The following is a 27,298-nucleotide window of genomic DNA, read 5'->3' as shown; positions in this document are numbered from 1 at the left end:
CTCTTTCGCGCTCCCTTTTGGGTTGTGCAACCCTCAGGGGAACCAACCCCCAAAGCTCCGGGGAGACAGGGAGGCGTGTCCTCAGAACGAAAGTCCCATTGGCTTTACTGCCCGCGGAAGTGTGGGATGGTGCAGCCGCTCTTGTTGCTCATTGGTCCCGTGATTCCACGGGGTGGGACTTGGCTGGGCCTAAACTCTATCCGCTGTCCCAGACCGGTTTTCAGGGCAAAGCTGCCATGCGTTTCGGGGGCCGCGGGCGGCCCCGGCTGCGGCTCGGGGAACGCGGCCTTTTGGAGCCACCCTCACCGCCCAAGCGCCGCCTGCTACCTCGGGCGCAGCTGTTGCCTCTGCTGCTGCTGGCGCTGGCGGTGGCCTCGGTGTTATACACCAGTTGGAGCGGCTGGCACCGCCAGTCTGAGGAGCTGCCGCTAGGCCGGGAGCTGCGGGTGAGGCCGGGAGGGGACGCGGGCACTGCGGGAGCCCTTATTTCCCGCCTCCCCTTCTCCGACGTTTCAGGTTGACGTGACTTTATCTTTATCGGATTGCCCTAGCCGCAGGTGCCGCCGTCTCCGTCTTTAGAGCACATGCCTCTTTCCAACGGAATGAGGCTTCGGGCTTGTTCTGTAATAGCGGTTACCCCGTAAGAGGAAGGGTCTGGAGGAGTAACACTGGGAGTTCTGGGTTCTAATCCTAAAGTCATTTATTTGGAAGAGTCCCTTACTCTCGCTGGGCCTCGATTTCCCCCATCAGGATGGGGGTGGGCTGGGCCGGATGGGCTTGGGGGTACTTTCCCGAGTCTAGGATTTATCCTAGAAACCTCCGATGCTGGAGGCTGCGATTAGGAAGAGGAACTGGGGCTTCTTAGGGACGACAGCTCCCAGGGTAGGGTTGGAATGAGTGTTGCTTTCACGCTCTTCTCTTCTCTTCCCCACCTCCTTCCCAAGGGCCCGTCGATCGGAAGTCTCCCCGAAGCCGGGGTGCGGAGGGTGGTGGGGCAACTGGACCCTCACCGTCTCTGGAACAATTATCTGCGCCCCCTGCTGGTTGTGCGGACCCCCGGCAGCCCCGGCAATCTCCAAGTCAGAAAGGTAAGGGGCCCCACCTCCAACCCCTGACCCCGCAGCCCACCAAGGAAATAGGTATTCTGCCCAAGTGGCAGAGCTAGGGCTCTGGCTGGGCGTAATCTGACTCTAGAGTCCTATCCTGCTAACCACCAGACCATTGCCCTCTTTACTGCCCCCACCAAAATCTTACTATATGCTAAGCATCAGCAACAGCCGGATAAGGTGGGCACCAATCTGATCTTCATTGTGTAGATGGGGAAACTGAGGCGCAGAATAGTTAGGCATTTTGCCCAAATCCCACAGCTAATGAATGATATACCTAGGGTTTCAACCCAAATGGGTTGGCTCCAGAGCCGGTGTGGTAACATCTCTACATTGCCTCTCAGAAAGTATTGAGAGTCATTTGAACACTGCCTGAGTTCAAATCCACATCAGCCACTTGGAGTGTGACCCTAAACTAGTTTCTTAACTTCTCTGTGCCTCAGTTGCCTCATCTGCAGAATGGAACCATTGACAGTCCCCACTCCACAGGGTTCCTAGAACAAGGGCTTGGCACAGAGTGAGTGCTATGGAAGGGTGAGCTGTGATTAGTCTTGGCATCAAGAGACAGGGTCACTCCATGCCTGGCACTTAGTAGGTACTCAGCAGAAGTGTATCAAGGGAACGATTAAACTAAAGTGAGATTTGTGAGTCAACCTGACTGCTCGGCATGGTTCAGGTCACATGGCCCTTCTTCCGACCTTCTCCCCAGTCCCCACCCACTCTCCCACCTCTCTCTTGCCACTAGTTCCTGGAGGCCACACTGCGGACCCTGACAGCAGGCTGGCATGTAGAACTGGACCCCTTCACAGCCTCGACACCCCTGGGGCCACTGCACTTCAGCAACGTGGTGGCCACGCTGGACCCAAGGGCTGCCCGTCACCTCACCCTTGCCTGCCATTACGACTCGAAGCTCTTCCCATCTGGGTCAGCCCCCTTTGTGGGGGCCACGGATTCGGCTGTGCCTTGCGCCCTCCTACTGGAGCTGGCCCAGGCCCTGGACCTGGAGCTGGCTAGAGCCAAGGAGCAGGTGAGGAGCCGGGGTAGGGTGGGGGTGGGTGGGTGGGGACTGCCTCTGCCTTGGTCCATACCAACACCATCCCGTGCTTGGTCTTGTCTTCCTCCGCTCCACAACACAGCCACAGGGTCTTTCCATTTCCTGAATGTCAGATCCTGTCCCTTCTCTCCCACAGCTCTCACCTTGTTCCACAAGTAAGCCAGAGCCCTTCTCTTAGCCGAGGAGTGCCCTCTCACCTCTCTGGTCTCCCCTCCCACCTCTCACCCCTCACTCACTCCACTCTAGCCTCCCACCTCCTCTGTGTACCTCAAGCCACACAATTCACTCCCACCCCAGGCATTTGCACTTGCTCTTTGCTCTGCCTAGAATGTGATTTCCTCAGATATATTCCTGGCTGGCTGCCACCCTTCATTCAGATGTCCACTTTGATGTCACCTCCTCAAAGAGACCTTCCCAGCCACCCTAAAATAGCTCCCTGTCACTCTCTCATGCCTCATGGTGCTTTATGTTGATTCGTTTATGTTTCCCCAACTAGAATAAGCTCCAGATAGCCAGGCCCTTGGCTGCGTTTATTTCCTGCTGTATCCTCTGGGCTGAGAATATTGCCTGGCATAAAGTAGGATGTCAATAAAAATGTATGGAGGGACTTCCCTGGTGGTCCAGTGGTGAGGACTCTGCGCTTCCAATGCAGGAGCATGGGTTCGATCCCTGGTCGGGGAACTAAGAGCCCACATGCTAAAACAACAACAACAAAAAGATAAAAACATCAACCCTGTGGGAAAAAATTTTTTAAAAAATGTATGGAATGAATGAACGGAAACACAGATCTCCTCACGCTCCTCCCCTGCTCAGATCCCTTCCATGGCTCAAACCCCAGTGCCCCTGTAACAAAGCCCAAGCTCCCTGGCCCTTGCTGACCCCTTGGGTCTCTACTCAAACCGCTTTGGCCCCTTCTTTGGCCCCAGTCCCGATTCATGTTGCTTCCTCACCGGGGACACTCTTCCCTCTGCCCCATTTTACCAGGCCAGCTCCTACTCAGCCTCAGGGCAAACATCCTTTCCGATAGACCTGACATGTTCCCTAGGCCAGATCAGGACGCTGTTGTTCTTGGAAGCATTTGCCCGACTGCATTTCATCGTTTGTATAATTATTTATTTGTGGGTCTGTCTCTTTTGCTACATGAACTTGAGGAATAACAATTACAATCAGAGCTAACCCTTGTTTAGTTACTATGTGCCAGGCGCTGTCCTAGGACCTGGGTTCGAATCCTACCCTATGATGAGGACTGGTATTAACCCCATTTCTACATAAGGAAGCCGGTGCTTTGAGAACTTAGTAACTTACCCACGACTGCTTGGCTACTGAGCAGCCCAGCCAGGATTTGAACGCAGGCAGTCTGGCTCCAAGTCTGTACTCTTGGCCACCGTGCTTTTCGAGCGAGAAGACTTAGTTTGCCCTCGTCAGCTGTGCAAGCAGGCAGGAAATGTGTGTGCACTGAGGCTGAGGGCTGGCACTGCGCTGGCCCTGACCACTGGCCCTCACAGGCAGCCCCAGTGACCTTGCAGCTGCTCTTCTTGGATGGTGAAGAGGCACTGAAGGAGTGGGGACCCAAGGACTCGCTTTACGGCTCCCGGCACCTGGCCCAGCTCATGGAGTCTGCACCCCACAGCCCCGGCTTCACCAGGATCCAGGCTATTGTAAGACCAGGCCCCACTGGGTTCCGGTAAGGTGGGAAGCGGGTGACACGAGGCTGGCAGCATCCCGCCTGGCCTCTCCAGTCCTGGCCTCTCTCCCTAGGACCTCTTTATGCTTCTTGATCTCCTGGGAGCCCCCAACCCGACCTTCTACAGTCACTTTCCTCGCACGGTCCGCTGGTTCCATCGGCTGAGGAGCATCGGTAAGGAGGCAGGCACCCACCTGGGACGCTGGAGGGAGGCCAGGCACCTGTCCTCTAAGGGGTCATCCAGCCTTCCCTCTACCTCCCTAGTCTCTCTCTAAAGCACTAGGACAGAAACACAAAAAGACCCCACAGCAGTCAAATGAAGTGATTACAAACGGGGGCTCTGGGGTCAGATAGCCCTGGGTTCAAATTCTGGCTCTCTTTCTTACCAGCTGTGTGAGCTTGGGCAAGTGGCTTCCTCTCTCTGAGCCTCAATTTCCTATCTGTAAAATGGGCATGATGGTAATAATAGGGGTAGCTACCTCTTTAGACTCAGAGGGATTAATTGAGACTGGGAACATCGTTGGCCTGCGGTAAGGGGTAACTAACATTCATCCTTGTTGGGACGATCAGTGCTTCGCCCCCAGACCCCCTGCCCTCCTCTGATTTGTGAGCAGGGGAACCTTTGACCGTTGAGGGGCTGACCCTTGCTCTCTAATCCCCACCGCCTCCAGAGAAGCGCCTGCACCGTCTGAACCTACTGCAGTCTCATCCTTGGGAAGTGATGTACTTCCAGCCCGGGGAGCCCCCTGGCTCTGTGGAAGACGACCACATCCCCTTCCTCCGCCGAGGTACTTGCAGTGGGGAGGAGTGGTGGGCAGGGGTCCCAGGGAGCCACAGATACGACCTGGCCCTGGCCCCTTCCCAGATTAGGGAAGGTGGCAAACTGCTTAACCTCTTTGTGCCTTGATTTCCTCATCTGTAAGGATGGGGATGATAACAGCCTCCACCTCATAGTTGTTGAGGGGATTGAATGTAAAGACCTTGGACCAGTGCCTGGAACTAGCGAGTGTTCAAGAAATAGCTATTACTGGTTGTGCCTCAGTGATTGCAGTTTCTTCTAGTTCTTGCCTCTCAAGCCCTTGGCCACCCAGCATAATCACCTGAGCTTTGAAAAATGCCCAGTCACGTTTCAGGCCTGCTGAACCACAATCTGGGGCCTCTACATTATTTTTACAAAACTCCCAGGTGATTCTGATGCACAGCCAGGGTTGACGACATCTGGTAGACGGGTTCAAAACACAAGTTTTAGAATTGGATAGGTCTGGGTTCTACGATCTGCAGCTTACCATTGGTTGACCTAAGGCAAATTACTGAGCCTCTCTGTGGCCCCATTTCTTCTGGAAAAGGAAGAGATAGATACATACAAACACATACGTATGTATGTATTCTTTTTTTTCTTCATGGCAGTTTTATTTTTAATTTTTAATTTTTTGAGGAACCTTTTTTAATTTTTAATTTTTTAAAATTAAATTTTTAATTTTTAATTTTTAATTTTAAATTTTTAATTTTTTGAGGAACCTTCATACTGTTTTCCATAGTGGCTACACCAAGTTTATGTTATGTATTCTTAATCACAGGGTTGGGAGGATTAGATGAGATTAGATATATAAAATGCCTTCTTACACGGTGCTTGACATATACAGTAAGTGCTAAAAACTGCTTTTTAAATTTTTATTCTATAATTTACTCATTCAACAAATATGCATTTCTTACAATGCCTTTATTGATTCATTCACTGAATACTTCCCAAGGCAGGTACTGAGCCAGCTGTCAGGGATACAGTGACGGGCCATGATCCACCTGGCTCCTGTCTAGCAGGGGGACAGATATTTACCAAATCTGGACAAAGAGTGAAACACTCTGAGGACAGGAACCCAATGCAGTGCAAGGGTTAGGAGCACACACTCTGGAGACATGTGGCCTGGGTTCAAATTCTGACTGTGCTCTTTACTAGAGGCAAGACCTTAGGCAAGTCACTCTGCCTGCCTCTGTGTCTCAGTGTCCACATCTGTAAAACAGGGGTATTATAGTACACCTTACATGATTATTGTAAGGATAAAATTGTGTGTGTTTATGGCCTTAGACTCGGGCCTGGAATAGAACATAAATGTTAACTATCAGTAAAGAAGAGAAAAAGAGCCTAATAATGTACACCCGGCGAGGAAGGTCAAAGACCTCCTTCCCTTCTTTCCATAATCCGTTAAGTTTTGAGTTTTTCTAATTTGCGTTATGAAAATAATATACTGGATGTATTTTTAAAACGGACATGTACCCTCACACACTGAAAATCATTGTTCAGAATTCTTCAAGTGCCACAACAGAGTATCTTCTGCTGCGGGGGACAAGGCAAGGTTCCCCAGACGTGGGCCTGGGCTCCTGGGTCAGTTGGGGGCCACGCACAAGCCTGAGCCTCCTCTCTGTCCTGCAGGGGTCCCCGTGCTCCACCTCATCTCCACACCCTTCCCCTCTGTCTGGCACACGTCCGATGACTCTGAGGCCAACCTGCACCCACCCACGGTACACAACCTGAGCCGCATCCTGGCTGTGTTCCTGGCTGAATACCTGGGGCTATAGCCTGCCCGGCGGACTCTGAGGGAGAAGCACCCAGCAGCAGATGTGACGAGGGCACCTGGAGCCGAGGAGCTCGGGCCAGGCCTGCTTGCAGTGTGCTGGCTTGTCCTTTTTTAACACCTTTGGCTCTGCTTGTGCTCTCAGTGGAAGACCCTCTTTCTTTATCTCAAGCTGCCACTCTTCAAAGACATGGAAGAGACAGACCACTGTGGTGTGAGAGCCAAAGGAATAAGAGCTTGGCCGCTGCCCTGAGGGAAACACTTGGGCTGCAGGTCTGCAGGGGCCAAATGCCGTTCTCCATTTTAGTCAGCAAACGGCATCTGGACCAGCAATACCCCTGACCAAATGAATTCTCTGTGGCTTATGTTTTTGTGGCAGTTCCTTCTCCAGAATGGCAGCCTTGCTACCGCATCAGTCCAAACCCAACTCCCACATGGATGTGCCATGGGGAGCCCACAGAAGATGTGCTCGTAAGCAGGGAACAGAGGAGATGGAAGCCAGTACTTGGGAACTCCAGATTCTGCCAGATCCAATGGCCAATAAACCAGTGTTTCTGCAAAATATATCCTGTAGAACTAGCATACATAGGTGTTGCATGAAAAGGGGGACCAAAGTGGGGTGAGACAACATTAAATGAGTTTCTTCATTTGCACAATGTGAATTTTCAAGAAAGAGAATGCAATGTTTCCCCAAAGTATTTCACCACGGAACCCCTTTATTGGGAAGCACCTCACAGAACCATGGTACCTCAGAAGATACTTTGGGAAACACTGGGTTTTGACAGTTTTGAGTGTACTTATGGTAGAAATGGGTCAACTAGTTACACCAAACCATCCTTTCCCTTTTGGCTGTGGGTACAGGAGTGGGAGATGGTGTGTGTAACTGCAAACTCTAGTGATGACCCAAGAGATTATTTCCCAGTCCTAATTTTCAGACCCAACTGGGGTGCTTATTAAAAAATGCGGGGAATTCCCTGGCAGTCCAGTGGTTAGGCCTCGGCACTCTCACTGCCGGGGCCCAGGTTCAACCCCTGGTCAGGGAACTAAGATCCCGCAAGCTGCGCAGCGAGGCAAATAAATAAATAAATAAATAAATAAAATGCAGACTCCCAGGTCCCACCTACTGCATCAGAACTTCAGAGAGGGGCTGGGACTCTGTAACAAGCACCTGAGGAAGTCTCATGATCAGCAAAACTTTGGGACATGCTGTCCTTAAAGATTCAAGTTTGGTTCATTCACAGCTCCCTAGCAAACCTAAAGGGCACCCAGACAGGAAGTCCCGTGTTGGGCTCTGTACCTGCTGATTTCGTGACTTTGACGGAGACCTGGTAGGCCACAGGGATGCCAGGCCAGGATGCAGGGTCAGAGAGTGAAGGTGAACAGCAGCCTCGCAAGCCAACTCAAGGCTGGCGAAGACTCGAGAGAACTCACGGGCTGAAGGACAACTGCGGTTCTCATTTTGCAAATGAGGTGTGGCCAGGGCTGAGAATTACAAACCGGTTATTAACAGAGCCCAGATGCTCACCCACAGCTGTGCTCCTATCCCCATGTCCTACCTCCCTTCCAAAAATCACCTGTGCTGGACCAACAGATTGTTGGTCAAAAGTAGCTCCTCCTGAGGCTTTTAACTGGCTGCAAGTCTGAGTGAGGTTTGGGCGGTGGGGACTAACAGCCTCTTAGCGGTGGAATTGGCAGAAGTTGAGTTCAGAAAGGAAATTGACAGATATCAACAGCCAGGGTGGCAGGAGGGTCTCAAATCACAAAGTTAGTTCCTGTTTGTTCATTTTTTGTGTGGCAGGCATGGTGCCAAGCACTCAAGAGTGCAGCACGTCCCCTTAGCCTCACAGCCATCCCAGAAGTAGGTGAAACCATCACCTCTGTTAGGGGAAGCAGTGTGTTCAGTGACGTCCTTGGCCCCTTGCCTCCCTGCAGGTCATCGTGCTGAGTGTACTACACGCCAGGTTCTGGGCAAGGTGCCTGGGCACATTTTCCACTTGAATCCAGGGTAAGGATCATGAGCCCCATTTTACAGATGAGGCTGCTGATGCTTGGCAAAGTGATGTTTCCCCCAGCTCCCATCTGTCCCCCAAACGTAGGCTCCCCCAGCTTCCCACTATGAAGAGGCCATGAAGTGTCTTTGGTGAGCACAACTGTTGAACATTCTAGATGCAAGAGCTCACATGTCAGTCTTCTGAGGAACTGTCAGTATTCTCATTTTTCAGATTAAGAAACTGAGCTTCAGAGAAATCAATTGCTGAAGATCACAGCTGGACACTTTCACTGCATGTGTCTAGGTATTCATTTCTTTTTATTTATCCTGCCTATGACTCACTGGGCATACCGGTCTTTTTACCAGTCTGGAATTTGCAATCATCGTGTCCTTAAATATTATCATTGCACCATTCTCTCTTCTGATTCTAGAACGCCAGTTAAATGTGTTAGACTTCCTCACTCTATCCTCCATAACCTTGCTTCCTATTTTCTTTCTTTTTTTCTTTTTTTGGTCTCTGTGCTACTTCAGACCTAGCGTTAGTTCAATAAATCTTTTTAAAAATTTATTTACTTGATTTATTTTATTTTTGGCTGCGTTGGGTCTTCGTTACTGCGTGTGGGCTTTCTCTAGTTGCAGCAAGCGAGGGCTACTCTTCGTTACGGTGCGCGGGCTTCTCATTGCAGTGGCTTCTCTTGTCGCAGAGCATGGGCTTAGGCGCGCAGGCTTCAGTAGTTGTGGCACGCGGGCTCTAGAGCGCAGGCTCAGTAGCTGGCACAGGCTTAGTTGCTCCGTGGCATGTGGGATCTTCCCAGATCAGGGCTTGAACCCATGTCCCCTGCATTGGCAGGCAAAGGATTCTTAACCACTGCACCACCAGGAAAGTCCCTCCCTCAGCATCTAAAACATCTTCTCTGCAGTGTTCTGGGTCAGCCTTACCTGAGCTTGTAGTTCGGTGGGATCCCACCTCCTATTAGATTCACCTTGGACAGGCTTTGACCTTGACTTCTGCCTGCTTGTCCCAGTAAGGCTACGAATAGGAAATCCAAGTTTGTTCACATCAGCAAATGCCCTCAGAGCAAAAGTGGCTTCAGGGCCCCATGGGCCTTTCCCTTAAATTTTTGGCTTAGTATATCCTTAACTGTATTTTATTGAATATTTGATGCTTTTCAGATTTTTTTTACTTCTGGTTTTCAGCAGGAGAGTCCAAATAATCTGGCCTTCCCGCTATAGGAAACCAAAAATCCCACAAAACCAAGCCAAGATTCAAACCCAGGTTTCTTTGATTCTAAAATCTAAGTATTTAATAACTCCTATGATATAGCCTAGTCTCTAGAAATTTTGATTCCTTGATAAGAATGTCAGAGACTGTTAGCCACCGCTCAATATCCATTTTTCCTTCTTCTTTTAGTAAATAATTATCTGAATGTTTTAAAGCTTTAATTACAGGGATCTTTAGCAAGAGTTTTTTGTTGGGCATAATGCATCCAACTAAAGGATTGCATTTCCCAGTCTCCTCTGCAGCCCTTCCACGTGGCTAAAGTTCTGACCAGTAAGATGTGCACAGAAGTACACTGTGGTACTTCTGGGAGGCAAGGGACTTCCTTTCCTGCAAATGGTGATGGGTGGAGTTCCAGCAGCCATCTTGGACCATGAGGATGAGGGCCACAGCCAAAGAATAATGGAATAGTGGGCCAGAAGGAGCCTGGGTTCCAGATGAATTCAGGTCCACCATACCTGCCAAAAGCTGGGTTTCTAAAGAAATAAAAACTACCTTGTTTGAGCGTCTACTATTTTGAGGTTTCGAATCCAAAACGACACAGATGAAGAGTCAAAAATAATCTCAGGCTAAGGGACTCGGCTAAGGATTCTTCTCGCAACTTTTTCCATTTCACCATGCACTGGCCCATGACTCCCTTCTCTCCCAAACCCCTTCCCTGAACAACACACAAACCAGTCTGGGCCCAGCCTTATAAATACTGATTTTATAGAAAGGACCAATTCAAAATTGGTCAGATGCCACACATTAGAAGCTTTCCAGAACCACAAGGATGAAAAACTAAAACCAAGACAAAACAACAAAAAAACAACAAAAACACATCTCAAACAGAACAAACAAAAATACCCCAGATCAAACTGCCTGAAGGTCAAGGTCTTGGTTGACCAAAGGCTTCTAAAGAAACACATGTGGATGGGGGGTGGAGAGACCCCAACACCTGAACAAGTACCCAGAGTAGAAGGAAAAACAACCCAGAAATTCAAAGCCACAGTCCCTGCCCACCGGCCCCCGACGCTGTCCAGAGCGAGGCAAAGGGCTTCACAGCTTTTTTGCAGGGGGGAGGGGGGAGAGTCATGGCAATAGCTTAAATATTGGGAGGAGGAGAATTTTTACACTTCAACTTTTTTCTCCTCTTCCCCTTTAGGGGAAGTAGAGAGACTGGTAGCTTGAGGTTAAGGAGAAAACTGATTTTTATTGTTTTAATGGGGAAATGGCAGGCGGCCATGAAAACTGCCAAATGTGATCTTTGATCTGATGGCCCCAGTTCCTAAAGAGGAGGTGAGCCCTGGTGTAGTAGGTTAGGAAGGGTACCAACCCTGGGTGCTGCAGCCTCCTGGGGAAAAAAAAAAACAGCTCCAGAGGGAAAGAACTGAGGGGAGGGAACGGAAGGGGGCCAGAATGGGGGAACCCTTAAGTAGTACCAAAATTAGCTGCCATCTGCTCCCTGCTCGTAGGTCCCTGGGGTATGAAGAGTGGCAGGGAGGGCGCTGGGGCTAAATGGAGAAGAAATTGAGATGCTGATAAAAAAACACCCTACTTGAGGGTCTGAAGAGTAGAAAACCAGTAGGGGTCAATCAGAGTGCTTTCTTGGGTCATCCCCCTGAACACCATCGCAGTTCTGGAGGGGGATCAACGCTGCCTGGGCAGAGGGTATGGGCTGGTGACCCAGTCCTGACCCTCGGCTCCCAGGGGGAGGGGGTGGGGGTGGGCATGGTGGGCTCTTCCCCCCCCCTCCCCCGGCTTCACCTCCCCTCCTCCCGGCCAGCCCGGCCGCCCCCACCGCCTGGCCCATTGCAGGGCAACACCCAGTTGTTATCGTGCAGACCCAGGCGGCAGCCGGGCGTCTCGCGATCAGCTCGGCGGCAGCACATCCAGTAGGAACGTCCATAAGGCAGGTCGTGGTGGTAGGGCTTGGGGTGCCAGCGGCAGAGCGACACATCGCCCTTCTCGTATCTTTTGCGGCACTGCTTGCAAGGGTCATCGCGGTAGAGCGGGTCGCGGCTCCAGCGCGAGTCTGTGGCCCGCACGCCGAAAGCCTCAATGATGCCCTTGAAGTGGTGGCAGGTGCACTTGAGGGCCGCCAGGGCGCGCGTGGGCAGGAAGCTGAAGATCTTGACCAGCACGTGCTCAGGCAGCAGCAGCATGTACTGTCGCGGCTCCAGCAACCGCTGGATCTTGAAGCGGATTTCCAGGAAGTCGTGCGACACGTGCCGGTACAGGCGGCACAGGGAGGTGTCTACCGTCCCCTCAGCATCGTCCGGGCCGGGTGCAGTGGCAGGCGAGTCAGTTGGCGGTGGCTCGGGGGGCCCATCAGGTCCCCGGGGCTGGAGGAAGAAGAGCTGGCCAGGCGGGGGTGGCTCCTCGGGGCTGACGGTCAGGCACACCGTCTCTTCCTTCACGTTTTTGGTGCCATCCTTGCCGAAGAAGATGCACTCATCCACCACCCCCGTCACCACCACATCCACATGGAAGCCTGACGCGCCACAGTCCCGGGCAGGGGGTGGAGGGGGGGCCGGGGGAGTGTCCTCGGGCCTGGCAGGGGCTGGGGTCTCACCCTCGCTGGCTTCATCCGCCCTAGCCAGCAGAAACTCCACATTGCTGGGGAGGGCATCCCGAGAGGGGCTGATGAGCTGGTACAGGTCGCAGGTGATCTTGTCCTTGGCCCGGGCCCCAGGACCCGGGCTGCCAGGGTAGGCACAACCCGGCCGGCCCCCGCTCCCGTTGGGCAAGCTGCCATCCGGTGCACGGGGCTCTCGGCTATTGGAGATCCGAAAGGCGATGCGCACCTCCCCAGGGCCTGGCCCGGGCCGCTCCTCCTTGCGGAGGCCTTTGGCTGGAGGGTTGTCCCGCTGAGCCTCGAAGTGGGCCACGGCCTCCGCCACACGGCTGCAGTCCCCGCCACCAGACCGCCGTTCGGACCCCAGCCCCTTGGCAGGCCCACCCTGTTCGGCCGACACATAGACCACAGGTGCTGGGGTGCTCGGGCGCGGGTAGCTCTGCAGGGCCAGGGCGGCCCGCTGTTCCACCAGGGCCACCATCTCGGCCACAGAGAGCAGGTCCACATCCTCACTGGCTGAGGCTGGGACCCCCTCAGCAGCAGGGGGCCCGTCTTGTCCCCCTGGGTCCGGAGGAGCCTTCGTAGGCTCAAGACAGCGCCTCCTCCGCTTGGCCTTGGAGCTGTCACTGCCCCAGTGCCCCTTGACCTTCATGGAGCTGGCCCGGCTGCCTCCACCGCACTGGTGGGCCACAAAGAAGGCCACCTTCTCCTTTGTATTCCCGGGCTTGATAACATACCACGTGTCCAGCAGGACTCGACCCTCGTCGCCGGCAGCCGCTGCTGAAAGGAGCGGGGCAGGCTGGGAGGCAGGAGCCTCCGTGGCCAAGGCTGGGGGTGTGTTTTCTGAGTGGGCAGGGCCATGGTCTGGCTCCGCCCCCCCACCTGGCTCAGGGCAGGCTGACGGCTTGAGGGCTGCGGAAGGCGGGCGCGGCTGGTTCTGGGAGTAGGTGCCAAAGGGCCGGGGGCACCACAGCTGGAAGGGAAGGAGGCCCCCTCGGTCCATTCTGGGGAATGGTGGCAGACAGGCGGGGGTTCACCACATCTCAGGACCTGAATGGCGGTGGGGGGCTCCACAGGCCACCTGGAGACAGGGAAGAGGAGGCTGGGGAGCTGGGGAACGGCCTGCCCTCCCAGTACCCCACTGACCTCAACATCTCCTGACCTGAGGGGACAGACCAAACTAGACCACTGAGATCCTGTTCCCGCCCCCCTGGCACAGGTGAGCAAATGGAAGGCTGCAGAGGGGATAGGACCTGCTCCTGTAAAACTCAGAGTGTGACCGGAGCTGGTTGTTTGCTCCAACCCTCCGCTGTCTCACAGCCTGACTGGTTTCACTCACGATCCAGAGGTCTCCTGCTGCCATAACCTTTTAAACAGAAATGAAAGTACCAACTGACAGCTCCTCCTTTTTCTATTTGCTTACCTAGTAACAAGTTCCTGAAAAGACAAGAATTCCCAGCCCTGCCCACAGCTACTGCGGCTTGAGCCCAGAGGAAGCAACAAGGTAGGCTGGGCAGGGGAAGAAAATCAGAGGTCGGAGACAGAGAGGTCCTTAAGAATTCAGCTCCTCACTTTGCTCAGGTCGTGAGGCTCTTGAAGGATCCCTTAAAGCTGTGTATCCTCAGCCAGAAAAATGCACACACTTGCACCAAGACTGTGCAGGTAATTCCCTTAAGCACAAACGCAGACCCCTGGGATGAGAAGGCCCTTCTAGTCTAGTTTCCTCAAGTTGCTCACAACTTGCTGAGTTTGAGGCTCAGAGTGGGGAAGGCTTACAATAGTGACCGTTTTATTTTGCAATGACTTTGTGTGCTTGACCTAATCTGGAAGCAATTTTGCTAATGACTCTGACACGACCACGTTCCACTGCAGGACCAACAGTCTCAATCCCTCAGTCTCAATCCTTCCCTGGCCCATTTCCCTCCAGACATCTTGAAACCAAAATACCCTTCAGGGCTTCCCTGGTGGCCCAGTGGTTAAGAATCCGCCTGCCAATGCAGGGGACACAGGTTCGATCCCTGGTCTGGGAAGATCCTACATGCCGTGGAGCAACTAAGCCCGTGTGCCACAACTACTGAGCCTGCGTGCCACAACTACTGACCCCGCGTGCCTAGAGCCTGTGCTCTGCAACAAGACAAGCTACCACAACGAGAAGCCCGCACACTGCAATGAAGAGTAGCCCCCACTCGCCGCAACTAGAGAAAGCCCACGTATAGCAACGAAGACCCAATGCAGCCAAAAATAAAAATTAAAAAAACAAAACAAACAAAAACAAAAACAACAAAATATCCTTCAAACATCAAAACTTCCACATGCTTACAGACTGGTAAAAGTAGTTTGCTGACTCCTGGTCAGACTATTTTGAGCCACAGGCCAAATGTGGCCCACTGCCTGCCTCTGCAAATAGAAGTTTTATTGAAACATGTTCATTCGTTTATGATTGCTTTCATGCTATCATGGCAGAGTTGAGTAGTGGCAACAGAGAACATATGGCCTGCAAAGCCTAAAATACTCATTATCTGGCCCTTTATGGAAAAAGTTTGCTGACCTCTGCAGTATATATGGTCCCTCTAAATTCAGGCAATACCACAGACACCACTAAATCACCATTTACTTCATAACCCTGTAGACACCATTCAAGATCTAGACAGCCTCCAAACATCCACAGACCCCAGAAACAGAAAGTCCTAATCCTAAAAATCCTTGCCCCCCATAATCCCCAATCCCACCTACCCCAATACTTACAGCCCCTGCCGAAATGCCAGTTTCTTGCTTAAAACAACAACAACAAAAATGCCACACAGCCCCTAAAACCTACAGAAGGCTAAGTTTACCAACCACCAACACATCTAAAATGTCCAGGAATAGAAGCTACCACATCAAAGGCCATTCACTCTCTATAGATGCAAATGAATCCTGACTAACATATCCAGACCCTCTCAAATCCTGCTTTAAACTTCCAAACCTAAAAATATCCCCTCCAGCACAGAAAGCCTCAATCTCAACGAACCCCTCACAGATTCCCATGCCTAACCAAGAACTCGAACACACACAGCAATTTCCCAACCTCACAGATGACCTGAAAGACCAGTTTCCTGAAATCCTATACTCATCTCAAACTCTTTCTAAACCTCCACATGTATTCCCTAATTCCACAGAAGCCCCCCAACCGCAAAACAACTCACTAAAGCATAAAATCTCCGTAACACATAAAACTAATCCCAAACCAGGTATTTCTCAAAAGCCAAAAGAACCTCCAAAATACTCCCAAAGAAACCTTACAAAATGTTAATAAGCAGACATGAGCTTATGGCATGCTCGCTGGCAGTTTTACTGGGTACTGTTCTAACAACTCCTGCTAATCCTCCCCCGTCCCTAGGAAGCAGGTAGTGTTATCAGTCCCTGTTTCCAGATGAGGCACAGAAAGGTTAAATCCCGTGTCCGGAGACAATCAGGTAGGAAGTCGGGAGAGCCGAAAGCCCACGCATTCTGGGTCCAGAATTGGTACTCTTGGACTCTTTTCTTTGCTTCTCAGTCTCTCCGTGGCTCCCCAAATCCTATACCCACCAAACACCCCAATCCACACGGGAGATCCCCTACAACACAACCGAACCTTCCACACTACAACAGAACGGAAACCAGAATCCCAAGGTGCCCCCTAAACTCAAGGGAACCCCAAAGTATCCCCACACGCAAGCAAGAATATCCCCAAGCCCCCAAATATAGCCTCCCCGGAATCCGCCAACCCCTGGGGCTACCCTCGAAACCGAGACACGCCCCCAAAGCGCCCCCACCGGCGAGCCCCGCCCCCTACGGCGGGAGAAAGTGGCTGCACACACGCGTGCGCACGAGTGGGAAGAGGGCCCGCCCCCTCGCTCCTTCCCTCCGGCTGTCGCGCGGGCGGGTACCCGACTAGTTTCCCTCCGCCTCTTTGTTGACAGACGCGCGCGTGAGGCCCCCAGCCAATGAGCGGCGGCCGTTCGGGGCCATGCCCAAATAAGGAAGGCCTTGGCGAAGGGGCCCAACTTCGAAGAGGGAGGAGTAGGCGAGAGGTGACGAAGGGGGGTGTGGAAACAGCCGAGTGCAAGAGAGCGTGGAACAACTCCCAACTTCCTGCTAAACGGAGGGACAAGGCCACGACCGAGGCCACGGCATTCAAGGAGAGGTTTATTACGACGTTTCCTCTAAACAGGAGCCTTGATTGACAGTTGAGATTTAAAGGCCGAAGCAGTTTAGGGATTGAGACTCCAGGGCGGAAGGAAGGGGGTCTAAAAGTGCCTAGCTTTGGTAGGGAGCCCTGGGGGGCTAGATTTCCTGCGGGGGAAACTGGGCAGCGGGATCACCTAACCCTGAAAAACAAATGGGCAGAACCCTGCGATGGCTCCCGCGGCACTGAGTCTAAGCCTCTGGGCCTGGAAGTCAAGGCTCAGGCCTTGTGGCCAAAAGGACCTCTCCGGCCAGCCCTTCCAACCAGGCGCCGCAAATCTGACTCTGAGTTGGTACAATAAAAGACTATGAAATACCTCAATAATGTTTTTTTAATATTGATTACCTGTTAAAATGATACTATTTAGGATATAATTGAGTTAAAATACTTAAAATTAACTTCATCTCCTTCTTTTGACTTTTTAAATGTGGCTACTGGAAGGTTTTAAATTGCACGTAAGGCTCACTTTATATTTCTCTTGAACAGCACTGGCCTAGATCCTTTCAGTGCCAGGCGGACTCAAGAGACACTCAAAGGTGGCCCCACTGCAGGCATCTTTCCATCCCCACCACCCTGCCTACTACCAACCATCCCACACATCAGAGCCAGAAGGGTCTTCTAAAAGTATAAACCTGACCTTGTCCCTACCCTTCTCAGAACCTACCATAACTCCCCAGTGCCCCTGGGAAAAAGCCCAGACACCCCACTGGTCCAGCCTCGTCCTTCCCCACTCTTCCACACCCCCAGTGGACCCAGGTAAGCACATGATCTGGCATACAGAGTAGTTAGGATACTGGGGCCCTGTCTGATCCTCGATAGGAGCTGTTATCTCCATTGTATAGATGAAGAAATTGAGGCAGGACAGGTTGCCTAACTAGCCCAAGGTCACACATAACTGGTGTGACTTCAAGTAGGGGTATGAACCCAGGGAATCTGATTCTAGATTGCTGCACTCTATTGTTTAATTATATATTCTCTGGGGTCTCAGCTCAGCCATCCCCTGCTCCAGGAAGCTAACCTCCCAGGCTGGGTCAGGCTCCACCTCTGGGCTCCCGCACTGGCCTCCTTGATATCTATTTCTCAGAGTCAGCAAGCTCTTTCCTTCCATGGTCTTCGCATCTGCTGTTTCCTCTGACTGGAATGCTTTGTCCCCAGATCTCCACATGGTTCAATCCCTTCTATCATTTGGGTCTTTGCTCAAATGTAGCTTTAATGGGCCTGTATCTTTTAACAGAGAGGCCTTCCCCGAGCTCCCTTCCTGGAAACCTCCCAACTGCCCAGAGGGGGACCTCTGGGTTCCCCAAGTCCCAGCCCTGCCCACTCTTGAGTCATCACTGTCTAGAGATGGATCTGTCTCCTCCACTGGAGAGTGAACCCCCGGGAGGAGAGGAGGGAGGAAGGGTCAGAGGTATCATGCTCATCATGGTGACCCCAGCAACCCTGCCCAGCATGGGACTGAATGGATCAAAGCTCCTTTTCCAGAGGCTCCATGTCGTAAACCCCATGAAGCCTGACAGTGTAAATTCTGTTTCACACCCAAGTATTCTATCTGTGTCCGAGGTCACTGGGGCAGAATTTTCTAACTTCCACACACTGAGCCCAGCACAAAGCCCTACGCTAAGACAGCTTTTAGAGGATGCTCTGTGAAGCTCCATTTATTGTAAAACATCAGAAGCCAGAAAGACTGAAAATAAAAAGATGGGAAAAGACGGACCAGGCAAATAAGAACCAAGAGTCAAGGAGAGGAGTGACATTGCTGTTTAAAAAAACAGTAACAACTGACAAAAGCAAAAGGTATTATCAGGGACAAAGATGGTGACAAAACAAACTGACCCATTATACACAAAAGTTCTCAACATACGTGCTCCTAATACTATGGCCTCAAAATATACAAAGCAAAAAACAACAGAATGACACACAGTTTGGCAAATCCACAAATGTAATGGGACACCTTAATATATCTCTCCATAAGACATTGGTTGAAAAGATAAAATCAGTAAGGACCTGAACCCCACAACCAGCACCCTTGCTGGAATGCCCCCGACAATTAGAGAATCCAGTTTTATATCCCTCATCTGACATTCAGAGGTCCTCCCGTGTGCTGGCCCTGGGTTGGATGCTGGGGATACAGAGATGACACTGAGTTCACCAGAAAGAGCTCATGGGAAAGGGGGCAGACATCCAAATAAACAATCATGGCCAACATGAATATATTACAGAGCAAATGATCACAACAGCAGTTAACACTGGAGCACTCACCGTGAGCCAGGCTTTGCTGTGAGTACTTTACAAATATTAACTCATTTAATTCTCACATCATCTTACTATTTTTCATCTCGTTTCAGGGATTAGGAAGTGGAGGCACAGAAGGGCTAAGTAATTGCTGTCGGACGCAGCTCCGTGGCTGAGCTTTGACTCCAAGAGTCTGGCTGACTCCAGAGTGCAAGCAGCTCATTCACTGAGTATACGGAGCACTTTTCCTGGATCATCTTGTTCCTGGATCATCTTGTTCAGTCCACAAGGCCTTTGCACTCTCTGTTCCCTATGCCTAGAATACTCTTCCCCAGGCATTCACAGGGCTCACCCCCTCCTCAGATCACCTTCATGGGACCTTCCTTTTTTTTTTTTTTTTTACCTTATTTTATTGAAGTATAGTTGATTTACAATGTTGTGTTAATTTCTACTGTACAGCAAAGTGATCCAGTTATACATATATACATATTCTTTTTTCATATTCTTTTCCATTATGGTTGATCACAGGATATTGAATAGAGTTCCTTGTGCTATACAGTAGGACCTTATTGTTCACAAGACCCTCCTTGATTGAAAACTGCAGCCCCTGCCACAGACAGACATACACACTCTCCTTCTCTGATTTACTTTTCTCTTTTAGCATGTGTTACTATCTAATACACTATAAACTTCATAAAGTTTATTGTCCGCTCCCCTCACTAAAATGAAAGCTCCCCCAAGGCTGATACTTTTGCCTAGTTTTTTTTTCACTGCTGTGTCGCCAGCTTTTAGAACAGCGCCAAGCGGTTGGCTACCATTAGTGTGGTCCCCAGAGCGGCAGCCGCTGGGAGTGTGTTAGAAATGCAGTCTTGGGCTCTGCCCTACACCCGCTGAATCAGAATGTGCACTTCAACAAGCTCTCTGGGGGATTGCAAGCACAATTAAGTGTGAGAAGCAACGCCCAAGCACATCACAGGTGTGCAGTGCACATTTGTTTGAACAAACCCCTAACACTGCCATACTGTCTGCCTTCTGTACAGTTGCTACTGGGGACCTCTTGTGAAAAACTAGCTGGTCCAGCCGAGTCCACCGGTGGAAATCCTGCGCCCAGGACCAAGGTAGGATGCCACCTCCTCCAGGAGCTGTGCTGGTGCCATCCTAAGCTACACAGGATCTCTTCCTCCTCAGGCCTCCTCGGGCAGCACCTGTCACCTGCCCTCGCTGAATGACAATGACCTGGGTGAGGGCCTCTCTCCCCTTCATCCTCTGGATTTCCGGAAGGCTGGGACCTCTCCTCAAAGGTACAGCTGCTCCAGCCTCCGCACGTGGCTCCCTGGCCTGGTTTAGCATTTCCGGCTCCATCCTTTCCATGGTAGCCAGAGAGAGCTTTCCAAACACAAATCAGACCACAGCACTCCCCTGTTTAAAATTCTTCCATGAGAGGTGCAAGTTGGCAAAACGAAATGAACAAACAAACAAACAAAACATGCCCAGGAACCGTTTCTCAGAAAGCTACTGGAGGATTTGCTTCACCACAGGAAGGAATAAACCAAGAAAAAGGCAGCTATCAGATCAAAGAAATAAGATCTAGCCCAGAAAAAGGCAAAAGGAAGGAATCCCCAGATGAAGGTAAAGGGAGCTCCAAGGAGGACAGCTGTGCAGCATGTGGAGGGAGAACCTGCTTCTGGCAATGCACAGAGAAAGGAGAAAGGCTGACAGTTAACAAGCTGAGCCTGCGACTTGAGAAGCTGGAAACAGTAGCAACCACAGAATAAGCCGAAGAAGGAAGGAAAGGATAAAAAGCAGATGCCTGACCCCCCCACGCTGAGTCAGGGGATACCCCCTCCCCCCACCTTGGGGTACCTCCATCCCATGGTCCAGGAGGTCAGGGTCGTGCCAGCACAGGACTGGGCACAGAGTGGTGCCCAGGGAACGCACTTGCCCACTGCCAAACAGGCATCGGTGGCAGGACCCCGGGGCTCTGCTCCTGGCCCTGCTCTTTCTATCCTCCACTGTCTCTACCCCGTCACCCCCACTACTACTTTGTCCGCAACCCTGATCCATCCATGTCCCGTTATTGGCTTTGTGGACTCAGGGTCTGCTGGTCTCTCTCCCCCTCTCAAATTTCCCTTTCTGACTAACAGCTGATGGTAGGAATCACCCGAATCCTCAGGAGCTAGAGATCCAGGGTGCAGACAGAATCCAGACAGGGCCTCCGAGCACCCCAGCTTTCCCACTTCTAGGGGTGTGACCGTAGGCAGGGTTTTTATCCCTCTGTGCCTTGGTTTCCCCCACTGAAAAATACAGATAATCACAGTACCCACCCATGGGTTGGCTGCTGATTCACTGAGACCAACCCAGTAGAGCGCTCACTGCCAGCGAGGCACCAAGGAGAGGTTCAATACAAAGGCACCAGGATTATTAAGAAAAGGTGAGACAGAGAATTCCCTGGCAGTCCGGTGGTTAGGACTCCCCGCTTCCATTGCACGGGACACAGGTTCAATCCCTGGTCGGGGAACTAAGATCCCGCAAGCTGCACAGTGCAGCCAAAAAAAAAAAAAAAAAAAGTGAGACTGTTGAAGGGTTATCACTGATGGAGCCAAAGACAGCTCTCTTTATTTCACACTCTGAAATGAAACCGATCCTTGTCCCCCACAATAATCAAAATATGGCCATGCCTTTCTTACTGTTGGGTATTGGGTCTCACCTAGTAATTACACAGAATTTACAGAGCAGCTACTGGGTGCCAGACACTGTTCCAGGCATCGGGGACATGCAGGGCACAGGAGACAGAATTCCTTGTCCTTACGGATTGGAGAGAGGGCACAAGGAATAGATAGTAATTTTCAAGGTGCTACAGGGAAACAAATATACCAAGTGAGAGGGATGAGGAGCGTAAAGCAGGGGTTATGATCTTAACTGAGGCGTCAGGAGCAGGTGACAAGCCAAGTCTTTGAGAAAACCTGTGCTTTTAGGAATAACGCAGCTTTACCAGAGCCGCTCGATATATACCATTCGCAATGATAAAAAAAAAATCATTTTGTATGAGTAAGCTTCAGATAAGCACAGGCTGAAAACACACTTAAGATTTGAAGAAAAGGCAAAATAACTTGGAAAGGAGAAACATTTTCTATGAGAAACAAATAAAGGGGGAAAAAGGTGTCACATCACCCCGGGGCACCCAGATGTGACAAACTGGTACAGGGAAAAGTAAGAGGTTGGCAACTTTTCCCCAAACTAACAGGAGACGTGGAGACAAAAATGTACCTGGTACAGGCCCTGGCACATAGTAGGTGCTCTATCAACATGGTGGACTACTCAAGGGATGAACCCCCATTTTCCAGAAGAGGAAACTGAGGTCCAGAGGGGTTAAGTGACTTGTCCAAAGTCACATAGCTGGTGGGTGATGGAGCCAGGATTAAAATCTGGGTGTTCTGGTTCCGGAGCACATGTTCAATAAATTTTTCTTGAAAGAATAAAATTAATCAAAATACTTCACACTTATTAAGAGCTTAATATGCACTAGGCGTTTTATACATGTGACCTCATCAACTGCTTACAAGAGCCTGACGGCTGGAATGTGGCCCCATTTTACATATGAGAAAACCGAGGCCCAGAGGGGGAAAGCAACTTGGCCAAGGACACACAGCAGCAGAGGTGCGGGACAGGAACGTGGTCCTATCTGACGCTGATGCTATTAACCATAAGCTTTCCTATCAGGGTCAGAAAATTTATGGGATAAACTCCGGAAGCCTCAAGACAAATGAACCAAACTGTTTCAAAATGACTGACAAAGTTGCCAAACTGCCCAGTGAGGTCCTAATGACCAAAAAGTTGGGAGAAAAAAAGCACACAGTTGTTAGAAATATTTCATATTCACAGAAATACCTGCAGTTGGGCCAGGCTGGGCATTGGCAAGTGAAATATTTATATTTGGCTGGGGCTAGGAATGGGAATGGGGACAGACTGACTTTCTGAGCACCCCCTCGGGGAGTCACCCTTGGGCTTGGGTGCCCAGGGGTAGAGGGTGGGTAACTACAAGAGTCAGGATATGGGAGGAACCTGGGAGAGAAAGGAAAGGCAGCCTGGCTGATGTCTCCCTCACTGGTCCTTCTCTACTGCCCTCTCTCAGGTCTGTGTTTCCCATTCGCATTCCAAAAAAACGACAACTCAGGTGTATAAAGCACTTACTCCAAGCACTTCACGTGCTTACCTGCCCGAACCCTCTAACCTTCCTAGGGGTTCTGATCCCATTTTATAATTGAGGAGAGGCCAAAAGACTTGCCCAAGGTCACACAGCAAGTAAATGGCAGAACTAAAATTCAAACTGAGGACTGCTTCAGTTCTCAAGTCTCTGCCCTACTCATGACATCGTACGTCAGTACAAGGAGAGGGGACTAAATTACAGTGGGGAGAGCACAGATTCTGAGCCAGGATGTCTAGGTTGGAATCCTGAGTCTATCGTTTAATGCTGGATGACCTTGGGAAAGTTGCTGAACCTCTCTGTGCCTCTGCTTCCTTTCTGTAGAATGGAGAAAACAACAGAACCTACAACTTAGGAGTGTTGTCAGAATTAAAGGACTTAATACATACAAGTAGCTAAGAACAGGGCCAGGCACTTCCTAAACAATAAGTGTTAGCTGGAATCGACTGTGGGGAAGCCCCCCCTCCGGCCCCCGCATGTTTCTGAGCTGGGGTGTGCCCAGCTCAGTGCCAGGGTTTGAGATAACGCCCCTGGGGCTGGACTAAAAAGAAGGGAATACATTAGCACCTGTGACCCAGTCACATTCCTGGGGTGGGGAACTTCCCACCAACAGCTCTTAGACTAAGGACTTACCCCGAGCCGAGATGACGATCTTAGGAAGCCTCCTCTCTTCTCAGTGGCATGTTGTTCCCTCAATAGATAAGGGCACTGAGTTTCAGAGAGGGGACACTTGCCCAGGTCACAAAGGAGTAGCAGAAGAAAAGATCTGAATGCTGGAATGTCCATACACATAATCCGCTACCCTTTTCTAATTCCATTGGAGAAACGGGAGTGCAAAAGGTCGTCTTTATGGCCCCTGCTGGCCATATTATCCTACAGTTCTGTGACTGTCCAGTTTATCGGGAGTCTCTGGCTGGACTAAGCAAACTATCGCTACAGGCAGGCCCCTCATCTCATGCTCCGCACTCCACCCACAGTTCTGTATCCTAACCTACACACCACTCTGTCACTGATTTCTCTCTTCCACCATCTCAGCTTGCCCTCCTGTCCCCAATCCGATCCAGAAGCTCCAACCCACCGCATCCACAGCTGGCCTTACCCTCGGAGCCTCCAGACCCCCTCATTCATCTAGCACTGACTCCCATGCCTTTCCACATCCCCTACGCTAAACCCCTCGAAATTGCCCCCTTCAGGGCCTCTGCCAGGACGCCCAGCCCCTTCTCCAACTCGGGACTCATTTCCCCAGCTCTGAGCTCCCTCACAATCAATCCCAAAGCTCGACTCTCTCCCCACCTTCAAGACCCATCCCCAGCCCCCATTCTTCTACTATTCCCTCCGGCTCCCATTTCTCCCAAACCCCTCCCCCAAGCGATCTCCCCTCACCCAGTCCCTTCTTTAGCCCCTGCCTCTTCCCTCTCGCCACAGGGTCCCGAACCCCCGCCCGGGTTCTCAAGCGCCCCCGGCCCCGTCTCGGGGTTCTCACCATCTCCCCGCGCTGCAGCTCCCTCGGCTACGCGGGTTTCCCCCACTCGCTCCTCTCCAGCCTCCCCTTCCGGGTTCCCGCCCCGAAGCCCGCTGGGAATTGGAGTCCGGGCGGCCACGGACTACAACTCCCAGAAGGCAGCACGGTCAAGCTTGGAGGTGGGGAAGGAAGCAAACTGGGCGGGCTGAGGAAAAGAACGACTCTAACTCCCAAGCGGTAGAGAGGGGGCCTGACAGCGCAGGCGCACAGAGCGCCCCCGCCAGGCGCACTGGGAGTTGGAGTGCAACCTCCTCCATTTTGGCCCGGGGCCCTTGGAAAAGGGGTTGAGAAAACTGCAAAGGGGCAGTTTTTGTGAGGGGTGGAGAGGTGGGAAGAGCAAGTTTACCGATTTACTTAAACTGATTAACATAATAATTAACAGTGCCTTGTACTTTCTCAAACACTTTCCCATCCATTTTTCCCCCTGGTTTTCTTACCACCACCTCCTAATTTACAAATAAGGAAATTAGCCTTAAGCTTTAGGAGGGAGGATAGCTCCATGCACTAGAAATTTGTACATATCATAGTTAGAAGATTCACGAAGACAGGCACCTTTTTGTATCTTGTTCAAGCACACAGAAGAGTGTAAATAAATGTTGAGTAAATATCTATTGTATGTTAATTATATGCCAGACACTCTGCACAGAACCCAAGAATTATCCCACATTTATAAAAACTAAGGCAGAAAGAGATTGAGATTCTTCTCCAGGGCAACACAGCAATAAAGTGATATGAACTGAAATGTGTTGGACTCCAGGGCCTCTGCTCTCCACTAGGTTGCTAGATCGTCTCCCCTTAAGCTATATTTTCCTGTCCATCCTCCTCACGGGCCATGAGAGTGAACTTTCTAAAATGGAAAGTTTGCTATATTAAGGAACGTAACTTCATGAGGGGAACTGCTATTAAGGCTCGATTCCAATGGCCCTCCTCTGAATCTTTTCTCAATTTATCTCTCTTTAATGCAGCCTGTGCCTCACTAGATTCTCACGGTCTGTGAGCCTTCCCAACTGCACTGGGAAGACTTTGGCTAAATTCCCAACTTGTAGCATAACGCTTGGCATAGGCCCTCATTAGACATGCGCTAAAGAGAAAAGTTGGCAACGGGACACCAGAGGTTGGGAAGGGAGACTGGTCACATCTCCTTTGCTTCCGGAGAATTGGCACTTAGGGAGACCCCGCCTCCTCATTAGGCTCCACTGGCTCAGGACCTCAGAAGAGGTCTGGGGGCGTGGCCTGAGGGGGCGGCACCTGCCGAAAAGGCGGGCAGCTGAGCGAGCGCTGATTGGTCGGCACTTTGGCGCGCACCGGAAAAGACTGTGTCAGGAGGCGTGAGGCCAGGCTAGCTCTGTGGTGGAAGACAGGGCCTTCCCCAGGCGCGCGTGCGCACGGCCACTTGAAGCCTGCCAGTCTCGCACCCAGCACATCTTGGCAGGAACTGCTGAGGGCGTGGCCTCGCCTCAGGAGTTCGCTCTTGCTCTCCTCCTCAGGCCTCGCGCAGGAGCCTCGCGCCAAAGGGGATTCGCGTCCGCCTCACGCTTGGAACGTGGTGGCTGAGGCCGGCTTGAGGTTCGCGCACGCAACCAGCCTACCGGGACCAGCACGAGACGCTGTCTGATCAGGCTCCCAAGTGTGGGGCTGGCGCAAAACCAGAAGGGCGCCATTGTGCACGTCCTGAGGCGGGTGCTGGAGGCCAAGGGGAACGGGTCGGGTGACTAGCCGGCCAGAGGGGAGCCTGGGGTCCACTTCGTGGTCGTGGCCTCCCTCTGGGAGTGTCAGGCAGACGGGAGGGCGGTTGTGCCTTGGGCGCCCGGGCCCTGGGGGAGGCAGGACCCGAGCAGCAGAGCCGGAGTTTGGGTTTGAGGCTGGGCCTAGGTTTGGGGATCCACGCTCAAGTTTGAGATACGAAGTCTCTGAATAGTGTTGGGGATTTGGGGGTCACAGGTTAGGATCTGGGGTCTCGGGATTTGTGTCTGGAGAGAACTCGTTTTGGAAATCTGCAGGTCTTGGGTTTTGCGGCTGGAAGCTTTCCTGTTGGAATCAGAGATCCTAGTCTGGGGATCTGGAAGTCTAGAATAGCATTTTGGGGGTGTGGGGTCTAATTTGGGAGGATTGAAGCTTCAGTGTAGATTTAGGGTCTAGAATCTCAGTGTAGAGTATGAGGTATGAGATTTAGGGTCTGGGGTCACAGTTTGGAACTTTGAGAATTGTTAGGGCCTGCAGTCCCCCACATTGAGTATGAGGCTTCAGTTTTAGACTTTGGGTTTCAGAGTGGAACTCACGGGTGAGATCTCAGTTTAGGGTTGGGGGTCACAATTTGAGGGTCTGAAGTGACAGTTTGGGGATCTAGAGGTCTTGGTTTTAGGATCTAAGGTCAATTTGGGGGACTGAGGTTTGCTTTGGGGAGATTGGATTTCTTACTTTAGGGTTTGGGTTCTCAATATTAAAGTTTGTGGTCTGTGTTTTTTTCTTTTTTAAATTAATTTATTTGTATTTTTGGCTGCGTTGGGTCTTCGTTGCTGCGCGTGGGCTTTTTCTAGTTGCGGCGAGCGGGGGCTACTCTTCGTCGCGGTGCGTGGGCTTCTCATTGTAGTGGCTTCTCTTGTTGCGGAGCACAGGCTCTAGGCGTGCGGGCTTCAGTAGTCGTGGCACACGGGCTTAGTTGCTCCAGGGCATGTGGGATCTTCCCAGACCAGGGCTTGAACCCGTGTCCCCTGCACTGGCAGGCGGATTCTTAACCACTGAGCCACCAGGGAAGCCCTGGTCTGTGTTCTTAATACTAGGATTGGGTTCATATTTGGAGATCAGAAATTAACAGTTTGGGGGTCTAGAGCATCTCAGTATTAGAATTTAGGGCGTTTAGGTTTGGGAAGGCCTCCTTTTTATGTTCTAGGTC

General features: G+C 51.4%; 3 protein-coding genes across 5 annotated transcripts in view; 1 reads left to right on the top strand and 2 right to left on the bottom strand.

Moving 5' to 3' along the window:
* The window catches only part of SNRPD2 (small nuclear ribonucleoprotein D2 polypeptide), a 29,542-nt gene extending 5,968 nt beyond the window's left edge, over positions 1–23,574 (bottom strand). Inside the window, exon 1 of the mRNA XM_059999913.1 lies at positions 23,517–23,574. The gene's annotated coding sequence lies outside the window, so the exon portion shown is untranslated. The remainder of the gene's footprint in view (positions 1–23,516) is intronic.
* QPCTL (glutaminyl-peptide cyclotransferase like) lies at positions 198–9,000 on the top strand. Of its 3 annotated transcripts, none has more exons than XM_059999909.1 (7): positions 198–446; positions 945–1,088; positions 1,852–2,133; positions 3,666–3,818; positions 3,919–4,018; positions 4,516–4,632; positions 8,637–9,000. In XM_059999909.1, the coding sequence occupies exons 1-7, from the start codon at positions 237–239 to the stop codon at positions 8,639–8,641; spliced, it is 1,011 nt and encodes a 336-aa protein (XP_059855892.1). In that variant the 5' UTR covers positions 198–236; the 3' UTR covers positions 8,642–9,000. The 3 variants fall into 3 exon arrangements, with proteins under 3 accessions (XP_059855892.1, XP_059855890.1, XP_059855891.1); XM_059999907.1 differs by lacking the exon at positions 8,637–9,000 and adding an exon at positions 6,794–7,070; XM_059999908.1 differs by lacking the exon at positions 8,637–9,000 and adding an exon at positions 6,273–6,936.
* On the bottom strand, positions 10,329–24,426 carry FBXO46 (F-box protein 46). Its single transcript, XM_059999906.1, has 2 exons — positions 24,367–24,426; positions 10,329–13,321 (listed from the first exon to the last, which is right to left on the bottom strand). The coding sequence occupies exon 2, from the start codon at positions 13,241–13,243 to the stop codon at positions 11,426–11,428; it is 1,818 nt and encodes a 605-aa protein (XP_059855889.1). The 5' UTR covers positions 13,244–13,321; positions 24,367–24,426; the 3' UTR covers positions 10,329–11,425.
* Between the last annotated feature and the right edge of the window lie 2,872 nt (positions 24,427–27,298).

Source organism: Delphinus delphis, chromosome 20 (assembly GCF_949987515.2).
Source record: "Delphinus delphis chromosome 20, mDelDel1.2, whole genome shotgun sequence".
NCBI lineage: Eukaryota > Metazoa > Chordata > Mammalia > Artiodactyla > Delphinidae > Delphinus > Delphinus delphis.
The sequence above is the reverse complement of the archived record's forward strand: the minus strand, read 5'-3'. Positions and strand labels throughout refer to the sequence as shown.